This window comes from Pteropus vampyrus, unplaced genomic scaffold, assembly GCF_000151845.1.
Source record: "Pteropus vampyrus isolate Shadow unplaced genomic scaffold, Pvam_2.0 Scaffold51, whole genome shotgun sequence".
Taxonomy (NCBI): domain Eukaryota; kingdom Metazoa; phylum Chordata; class Mammalia; order Chiroptera; family Pteropodidae; genus Pteropus; species Pteropus vampyrus.
The window spans coordinates 615,581-625,557 of record NW_011888832.1 but is presented as its reverse complement, the minus strand read 5'-3'; the positions used below and the strand labels follow the sequence as shown (position 1 = coordinate 625,557).

Genomic DNA, 9,977 nt, shown 5'->3' with positions numbered 1-9,977 from the left:
GTGTCCAGGAACCATCTCATCTCCTGTGAACACAAACTTTCCAGTCTGTCCCTGGGGAGACACTGGTGACCTGAATGCCCTCCATTTTACTTCATGACCTGGCTCTCAGTGCTATCGAAATGCTTGACCACAGAAAGCAGCATACTCACTCCAGGAGACCCAAGCCAGAAAAATTTTGGCTCATGTCACAGAAAATTACAAGGCGACTGGCTTCAGGCTTGGCTGGATCCAGGTTCTGTAGTTGTTTCCCTCACCCCCCATCCTCTCCTCTGTCTGTCTATCTCTCCATCTCGACTTCATTCGCAGGCAGGCTGTCCCTGCGTCTCACTTTCTACCAGCTTAGTGGAGAGGGAGCTCTTTTCTCCTTATCCTTCCAAGGAAAGGCCCTGGATTGGGTCTCATGGGACTAGCTTGGGTCACATGGCCTTCCCTAAACCAATCGCTGTGGCTCTGAGCACAATATTCTGACCGGCCAGACCTGGGTCACATGCCCACCCAGTTCTGGACTCAGTGGGGGGTGGTATTTCGGGGCACTATTAACAGGAAAGGGAAACAAACTCTGGGCAGAAAAAATCCACGGATGTCCACTGCCGTTTGCCTCTTCTGTATACGTAGTAACTGGCAACTTGTATTCTCACCTAGAATTTGGAGTCACCAAATTCTCAGAAACACCAGAAACAGCCTCAGGCTGAAGAACAGGTCCCCCCATCTTGCGTAGACTGAGCAGCATCTAGAGGGCACATTTCACAGGGCATTTTCTGCTTTTGATTTCTGTTTTTCTGAACACCAAAAATACACACACGTTATAAAGTGTTCCATCATGACAGAAATATGTAACAAAGGACATGACATCCCCTGACAGTGACATCCCTGGGAAAAACTTCTGGGAAAAAAGCAGTTGGTGAACTTTCCTCCAGATTTTTTTGGACATATGTTTTGAATCCATTTTAAATGGAGTCTTCTGGCTTTCTGTCCCTCGACAATGAAAATTTCCCACTTTGTCCTTCTTCGCTTGTCCCCTGGAGGATGGGGGGGATGGTACAAGGAAGCGGGTGGATCCTCACTGCCCAGAGGCCTTTTCCAGTTTCAGATCTGTCATTTCTGAATGTCTCCTCCCTGACAAGCAGTTCACCTCACACATCCAGCCAGCATCTTGCACTTGCAATGGTCAAGGGCATGGATCTCGGTTGGGAGCCACACCACCCAGGTTCAACGTTTAGTAGGGTGACCAACTGTCCCAGTTTGCCCAGGGCTGAAAGTCCTACATACTAGAAAACCTTTCGATTCTAGGCAAACCAGGACAGTTGCCACCTCTCAGCTCTACCTCTTTATGCGTGAGCTTGGGGAGGTTACTCAACTTCTCTGTGCTTTTTCCTTTATTTTTTTTTTTTATTATTATTTTTTATTATGGTGACATTGGTTAACAAAATCCAGTAAGTTTCAAGTGTACACATCAACAGTAAGGCGCATTTTAACTTTAGGGATAAGAGCTGCACCTTCTTCCTCGGGTGATTGTGGAGATTAAATAAGATAATACATGTTAAGTCCTTTAAACAGAGCCTGGCACAGAGTTCTCACTTAACAAGTATTGGCAATTATTGTTATGATTCTCCTCTCCTGCTGGGGCCAGGGGCCGGAAGTAGCAGGATCCCATGAGTGGCACGTGGTTGGAGCCCAGGAATGAAAACCCTACAGCCTGGGGTTTTGTTCCTGATTCTGTCCCTTTCTGTGTGTGACTCTGAACAAATTTTATAACTCTCTGAACCTCAGTGTTCCTCCTCTGTCAAATGGGGACAATAACAGATCCATGTCTCGGGATAGCACGGAGCCCCGTGCTTGGCCCATAGTATATGCTAGATGTGTGGTCGCTATGGTTACTGATCAGTAGTCTGGATCCAGTGTGATTCAGAAATAGAACTGCCGCTTGGGTGGTCTTAATACTCCGTGCAGAGAATCAGCATCTGGATCCCCCAGGGCAGTTTCGTACAATATTTTACACTGCACGGATGTGAGTGGCCGTCTTGGCAGTCCCTGGGTGTTGCTAAGCACTGGGTCCTCAAGCAACTGGACGGGACGGGCCTTGTCTGCACCTGGGACCCAACCCCAGTGATGCCCAGTCCTCCTCTGGCCTCCTCTCCTCCAGCCTCAGCAACTTCCTGCTGGGTGGGCCCACCCTAGCTGTGCTCACTGAAGGACTAAGCCACATGACCCGCCTGCAGAGCCTCTGGTGAGTAACCCTGTGGGAATGCATGGGAGGGTGCACTCCATGCCCTGTTGGGCCCACCGCACAAGGAAGCACTGGGGGCCCCTCCTCAAGGACCCTCGGTGCTCTTGTCCTTGGGATGTTCTTGTACCCTGCCAGGTCAGTGCCAGGGCCCTTGCCTTTTAATGCCTCCAGCTTCTACTTGGCTACGAAAGTGACCCAAAGGGTTGGGGCCAAGTCCTAGAACACCCCTAACTGTGCACAGATTCGCCCTGTGTTCTGGTTCACGTTTCTGAGTCCGTGGGTCTGGGTTGCCTAGATTCTGTGTTTCTAACACACTCCCAGGTGATATTAATTCTGGGTCCACAGACCATACTCTGGTGACCTTGATATTCTCCGGATGCCCTGACCACTTCGATAAACGAACATCACGCGCTCTTTTCAAAACATAAAATATGGTAACTAAAAACAAACCCAAGCTTGACACAAAGCATTGTTTTGTTTTTATCCAAGTCCCCACCCCCACTCTGGCAATGTAGTGTGCATAGGAGACGAGTTCAGAGAATTTGGGGGAGCATGTCATAGGGGAGCAGGTCATTTCACCCAAAATGAATTCACGGAAAGGCAGTTGGCAAAAATTTAATTTGCAAAACAAAACAGCCCCCAGACGCATATTTACTGCAAGGCTAAGTTTGCATCAGCTGTTTTTTGTTTTTTCCCACTCAGAGGCAGGGTGAGGTCAGGGTGCACAAAAGACAACAAATTAGGTTTAAGGAAAACCCCACCATTCGCCTAGATTAGAGCAAGATGCGCCTGTGGAACTGATTTGCCTGAACTGTGGAACCCACGTGAAATTGTCCTGGAGACCCCTGACACGGGCTGAGGCCAAACCAAAACACGTGGCCACCTCTCCCAGGCCAGCAGACCTGTGTCCACTTTGCCTGCGAGTCATTGGGCATTCTTGGGCCAGTCATGGCACCTCCCTGGGCCTCTGTTTTCTCACCTGGACATTGGGTACCGTCATGCCTGCCTTGCCTGTCCTCCTCCTCACAGTTTTGTGACGGGCACGAGCTCCTGGACAGGTCGAGGCTTTGCGAAGCGCACAGTTCAGCGCCTGCAAAGGCCTTTTCTCCTGACTAGGCCTTGTGGCCTATTTCCCGCTTCTCCAATCTGAGCAGGAACGACACTTGTGACGTTGGCTGCTACCACCTTTCCAAGGCCCTCAGAGCTGCCACCAGCTTGGAGGAGCTGGGGTGCATTGCCTGTCCCTCCCCTGGGCCCAAGACAACTTGGGCAGGGGAAGATGACAAAAGCAAGAAGCTCCTTGAGGACACTCGTCCCTTTCACCCACTTCCTCACCGCGTAAACCCAGACATAGAACCTCGTGGACCCACAGATAGGATGTGGAGTGCCGATTGCAGGATTGCAGCCGGAGGGATTCGGGGCAGATGTCAGGGAGCCACAAACACAAGATGAGGGTTTGGCGCCCTCACCCGGCTTAGGGGGCGGAGCTTTATCGGTGTGCGCTCAGGCCTCGCTCTAGACGCAGCCTGCTCCTCTTCTGGGACGGAGACAGGGACGAGATGACGTGGGTGGCAGGCCGATGGTTCCAATTCCGCCGCTGTTCTCTCCCCCAGCTTGAGCTACAACCAGATTGGAGACACTGGTGCCCAGCACTTAGCTGCCGTCCTGCCGGGGCTGCCTGAGCTCAGGAAGATAGAGTGAGTGCTGGCCCTGCTCATCGGGGCCCTTGGTGGCTGCCCCGTGGCCCAGGGACACACTGGCTTCTGGCTCAGGCTGACATTCCTACCTCAACTTCAGTGTCCAGGCAGTGGGGTTGGGTTACCTCCTGGCCCTGCTGACTTTGGGACCTTGAGCCAGCCCAGCCCCTGCTCCTCTCTGGGCCATTCTGCCCCATCAGGCTAGGAGGGTGTGTGTGTGTGTTGCAGGAGGGTGCTGTCTCTTAGGGACCCAGTAGATGCGGGGGTGGGGGAAGTGGGGGTTCTGAGGGTCTGACACCTGCCTCTCCCTCAGCCTCTCAGCAAATAACATCGGCCTGGCTGGGGGCGTGCAGTTGGCGGAGTCTCTCACCCTTTGCAAGCACCTGGAGGAGCTGAAGTGAGTGTGTTCCCAGGTGGACTGACTGCCCTCTGCCCTCTGTGTCCCCACAGCCTACCTAGCCCTTGTCTCCCCTGACGGACACAAGGCAGGGTGGGGGTCTAGGGCAGGCTGGCCCCGTGCTCACCCTCATACCTTCTCTTTTTCCAGGCTTGGCTGCAATGCCGTGGGGAATCCCACAGCCCTGGGGCTGGCCCAAGGGTTGCCCCAGCACCTGAGAGTCTTGCAGTGAGTGTCCCGCTGCCCATGGTGTGTGCAGGGCGGCTAGCAAGGCAGGGTTTGGCCGGGAACACTTGGCGGTCGAGGTCCTCATCGGCTGAGCGGCCCTGCCTTAGGGCAGAGTACCAGAGCTGGCTGCCCCATGCCCTGCCTGCTCCTGCCCTGCCTCTGGAGTCTGGGGCAGGGAAATCTGGAGCCACGGCCTAGTCCTGGCTCTGCCACTAGTCCCTGGGTGCCCATGGCCAAGCCCCTGCCCCTGCTGAATTTCAGTTTCCTCATCTGCAAAATAATTACAACAATCCCAGCTCAGGGACCTCTGAGCCTATCTCTGAGGGTGAGCCAGGAAGTGGCGGCAAAGGGCCACACGGGAGCAAAGTGCCAAGGAGCACGGCCCCAGCACTTTACAGTTTATGTCCATGGTCTCATCTGAGTCTCACAGCAGCCCCATGGGGCCTGGATTTCTATTTGCTCCATTTTACAGACAACGGAATTAAAGGGAGGAAAGGTTGGCAAGATCACCTTATCACTACATGGAGGAGCCAGGCCTTGAACTTGGCATCTCAAAGCCCAAAGCCAGGGCCCTTGATACCCACCCAGGTCCTGTATGGGTGGGGAGGAGGCTTGGGATAGCAATTACCCAGAAACGGTCTAAGGTTTGGTGGTACAGCCTGAGACAAGGCTGAGGGTGAGGGGATCCAGCCCCCAATCCCCACACCTGGTCCCCCAGGCTCTCCTCACCCTCTCCCCTTTCCCCAGCCTGCCATCCAGCCGTCTGGGCCCAGAGGGGGCACTGAGCCTGGGCCAGGCCCTGGATGGGTGCCCACATCTGGAAGAGATCAGGTGAGTAGGGAGCGTGGAGCATGGGCAGGGGGACAGGCCGAGGAGGGTCTGCAGATTCCTCTCACAGGTGTCTGTCTGCCCTGCAGCTTGGCTGAGAACAGCCTGGCCGGAGGGGTCCCACATTTCCGTCAGGGGCTCCCACTGCTCAGGCATATAGAGTAAGTAGCTTCCTCTGACTACCTGTGGGGCTGGAGTTGGGAGGAAGAGGCAGCCTTTCCCTGGCTGAGCCTGACACCTGGGAGATCCTTGAAAGTGACAGAGGCCTCAGGTACAGAAGGAGCCTGGGGTAAAAAGGAGCACTTTCCTAAAACTCCCACCCTGCCCTGATCCTGGCCACTCCGCTCCCTCCGGGGGAGAGGGGACGCTGGAGATGCTCTGGCCTGGGACACCTCCATCCCGCCCCTTCTTTTTCCCCAGCTTGGTTTCGTGTGATATTGACAACCAGACTGCCAAGCCCCTCACTGCCAACTTCGTGCTTTGCCCGGCCCTGGAAGAGATCCTGTGAGTGGCGAGGAGGGCCCTGAGCTGGGAAAGGCAGGCATCCGGGGACGCGGCCCCGCCCACCCTCCAGCCAGGAGCTGGTCCCTTCCCCCCAGAGGTTCTCCCATCTCACTCAGACCTCCTCTAGAGGAAGTTTTAACACTTGAGCTGCGAGTGACTCTGAGCAAGGCCACTCAGCCTTCCTTCCTGTTTCCTCACCTGGCGGGAGGGGAGGTGCCCCAGACCGTCTCCAAAGGCTCTTTGCCCTGACCTTCCCTCTGCAAGGTGGCTGGATGGACCAGCCTGGTTTACGGAGCCTTAAATTCTGAAGCAGCTGTTGGTAATGAAGAGCGGCTGAATCCAGCAAGTCCCCGACCTGCCCACTGGCCCTGCCCACTACCAACCCCCTGTTGGCAGTTAGAGGTGCTGGGACCTCAGGGCTTTGCTGCACTGCCTCAGGTCAACTAGACTTCCAGGACTAGCCTGGGACCCTGACCACAGTATGGAAGAAAATGCTATTTCCTAAAGTACAGGGTCCAAGTGATTATAAGATTTCACATTTACACCCGAAAGATTTTAACTCTTGTCATTACACTGAGGGGAAAGTCTCAGACCAGCACTAACTCATGTCTAACCCCTGACACTGGTGATTCTCCCTGGTCTGCCAGCAGGGAGCAGGCCACAGCTCAGCACCTTGGGAAGGACATAAGTTCCAGCTGGAAGTTAATACTGTAGTTTGCATTGTATTTATCTTAAACATAAGTTTTCCACTGATGATAATGATCATGTTTCCTCAGATTAATTTCTTAAAGTTAAAAGAAAGAGGGGAGGGAGGACCGATTGAAAGAAAACCATGAAACAAATGATAATACAGGAAGTGCCCGGATGGGACATAGTTGTGAAGGAGGCCCGTGCATGGTGGAAGTTTGCCGCGTGACGTTGCTCCCGCAGGCTACGTGTTCTGAGCTCTTGAGACAGCCAGGTCCTGAGCTCTCTGGGTTCTTGAGGGGTGACCAGCTTGGGAATGGGGTTGGGGGAGGAAGGGTCTTTGGGGAGGGCACATGAGCGTCCCATCAGAGGGCCCCTCTTGTACCTGCACAGCACCACGCCCCCTGGGGGCCCCAGCTCTCCCCACCTGCCTCCGTGTCTTCACCCCTCGACCTCACTGCCTTCCTGCCACTGACCTTAGGTCCCCTACCCTGCAGGCTGTCCTGGAATCTGCTCGGGGATGAAGCAGCTGCCGAGCTGGCCCGGGTGCTGCCACGGATGGGCCGGTTGAAGAGAGTAGAGTATGAGGGGACAAAACCTGGGAGGCCGGAGGGGGCAGGGAGGGCCAGAAGGGGACCTACATCCTGGGGAAAGCCAAGAGGCCACTGGGTCAGGACCCTGCCTTCCAGGAAGCCCTTCTTGACTTACACGCACAGATCTGCTCCAAGCCACTGCCAAGCTTAGTTCTCCCTGGGTCCCGGTCTTCATTCCTACTGTACTGCTGTCTGTTGAGTTCCCTGAGCAGTTGTATGGGGAGCCCATGTGCCCCCATCTCGGCCTGGGGAAGGGACATAGGGAAGCCCCTCCCCGCATCTCATGCCAGCCTCTCTCTTTCCCCTTCCTCCGCTGTCCATTGGGAAGCCTGGAGAAGAATCGGATCACCGCTCATGGAGCCTGGCTCCTGGCCGAAGGGCTGGCACAGGGGTCTGGCATCCAAGTCATCCGGTAACAGGGGCTTGCAGGGGGAGCGGGGAGCCCACACCAACCCCTATAATGTAAGGGACTCCCTGTAGGAGGAGGCAGCACCTGGGTTGGGGATTATCAAGGAGACTCCGACCCCTCCACCGAGATTTTGGCAGCTAGCAGACCTGGGTCAAATCCCAGCGCTGCCATCCCCCGATCGTGTAAGTTCGCATCAGTAACTCAACCTCTCTGAACCTCGACATCCTCGTCTACGATACGGGGATAATGATAGTATCTACCCGTGAGGATTAAGAGATTGTATAAAGCACTGAGCACAATTCCTGGCACGTAGTCAGCGCTTAAAACGGTAGCTCTAATCAGAGCCACCACGTACAGTCGTATAGATTGTGCACTGCATTAAGGCATTGCATCTAAGGGATGCCATTCACATAGCAAACATGTTAGAATTCAAGTAGATCGTAGTGAAGTGTCTTGTTCTTTAAAAATCAATGTATTATGACAATTTCAGACAATGGAAGTAGCATGTCTTAAATAAGGGGCGCTCTTTCCTTATTTGCACAGTGTGTCCTATGAATGGGGGCCTAGCTGGGATCGCTAGCTCCTGGGGAAGAAGACTGAGGGGAAGAAGGCAGGGCCTGGGTGTGGGGGACACTATCTACCTAGCGTAGCCATGCTGGTCTGACGCCTGCCTCTGCCAGGTGACTCTGGGCACAGCTCTTCCCCTGGGGGCCTCGGTCTTCCCACCTGTAGCTAGGACAGAGGGCAGAGAGAGGAGGACGAGAGCTGAGTGTCTGTCTCTGCATCCCGCAGCCTCTGGAATAACCCCATTCCCCCCGACTCGGCCCAGCGTCTGCAGAGCCAGGAGCCCAGGCTGGACTTTGCTTTCTTCCACAACCAGCCACAGGCCTCTCAGGGCACTTGATGGCCCTCTCAAGACCCTTCGAAGCCAGCCAAGTGATGCCAGGTTGCACCCACCATGATAGAGGGCTCAGTAAAAGCCTCAGCTGGGTGCCCCTGCACCCTGCCTCAGGAGGGAGGGATACGTTTGATCTGTTACAGTCTTCAAGGAGGACATATTTGGGGACCAGGAGTCTACTATGGCCCATACACTACCCTGTATTACATGTGACACATATGACCAGTAGGGATGTGTGGCACGATGAGGTGTTATGATATGATACATAACAGGGAAGTTCACACGTGGCAGAGTTCCATGTGATATCACATGGAATTGCAGGGTGGCCTGTGGGTCAGTGTCATGGATGCTAGCACCACACGTGGCAGGACACATGATTGATGGTCCATATATGATACATGACAAATATCCATGTCTTGTGACACGTGGCTGGCCAAATGCTCTCGGGCTGGTCCAAGATCTAATTTATTACTTTTTTTAAAACCAGTATGTATTTATAGATTGCATTTCCAGGGTAGCTAAGGCAAAGAATGTCTTCCGCCCAGAACTGGGATAGAGAGACGATCTAAGCACTGACCGGCCCAGTGGCCCAAGCCTCTGGGCCAAGCCGGGGACTCCACCATGAGGCTCTGCCTCAAGCTTCGCATTGCCCAACTGTACACTGGACAACCCCTTCTTTTTAAATGCTGGCTTCCAGGACCTTGGGCCCAAACTGACCTGGGGGACAGATAAGCAGTCTATCTTGTGTATGGGATGAAGCAGGCCTATAGGTATAACAGATGGACAATGCCAAGGTTATCAGGCAAGGCCATGGGGTCCAGCCACTACCTCAGCGAGATCCAGGTGAGCTCCCAGGAGCTGCATGTCGCACTGCATATGTAACAGTGTTCCTGTTACTCCCAAGAGGGCACAGGGATGGCCCTGCTACACTCTAAGCTGGGTGTGACCAATAAACATAGATGGTCTCCAGCCTCCGGCCTGAGTCTCCTGTGTCTGTCCCAATACCTCGCCAAAGTCGGAAGCGGTTCATCTCCTGCCTTAGGGCCTGGAGCGGAGAGCAGACCACAGAGAGGTGTGCTCAGAGGAGTCAGGAGACATGGGGTCGTGTCCGTGCTCATACGGTCATTCGATCGTGGACAAGTGACCTCTCTCCAGAACTCACCTCCCCCATGAGGGTGTTACAGAAGCTCGACATGCTGGAAACCTTCTTTGTTAGACTTGCATTACATGTCAACTCTTTTCTGAATTAATCGTTGATATTTAAGATTGGGAACTTTTACATAAAAATCCGGATTTGCAGCTTCTCTCAGGTGCTAGTCTAGCATTCCCACTCAAGAGTAATCTGTTGGAGCCATATGACTGTGCCCTTTAGATGTGGCACACATCCCTCGGTTTGCTGCAGTCCCCACCACTCCCCGGTGACCTTTCTCCCATTCTGCTGCTTGCCCGGTCCTTGCGAGCACCTGGAAATTTCGGGCTTAGACGGTTTCCACAGGTGGGCGGTCCATT

The 9,977-nt window shown here is 54.1% G+C and overlaps 1 protein-coding gene across 1 annotated transcript in view; it reads left to right on the top strand.

The window, feature by feature from the left end:
• Positions 1 to 9,445, top strand: part of NLRC5 (NLR family CARD domain containing 5) — a 52,754-nt gene extending 43,309 nt beyond the window's left edge. The window contains exons 35-45 of the mRNA XM_023530666.1: positions 2,144 to 2,224; positions 3,370 to 3,456; positions 3,841 to 3,924; positions 4,238 to 4,321; positions 4,472 to 4,549; positions 5,297 to 5,380; positions 5,467 to 5,538; positions 5,798 to 5,881; positions 7,066 to 7,149; positions 7,490 to 7,573; positions 8,363 to 9,445. Coding sequence (XP_023386434.1) covers positions 2,144 to 2,224; positions 3,370 to 3,456; positions 3,841 to 3,924; positions 4,238 to 4,321; positions 4,472 to 4,549; positions 5,297 to 5,380; positions 5,467 to 5,538; positions 5,798 to 5,881; positions 7,066 to 7,149; positions 7,490 to 7,573; positions 8,363 to 8,474 — 934 coding nt within the window. The 3' untranslated portion in view covers positions 8,475 to 9,445. The remainder of the gene's footprint in view (positions 1 to 2,143; positions 2,225 to 3,369; positions 3,457 to 3,840; positions 3,925 to 4,237; positions 4,322 to 4,471; positions 4,550 to 5,296; positions 5,381 to 5,466; positions 5,539 to 5,797; positions 5,882 to 7,065; positions 7,150 to 7,489; positions 7,574 to 8,362) is intronic.
• Positions 9,446 to 9,977: the final 532 nt, after the last annotated feature.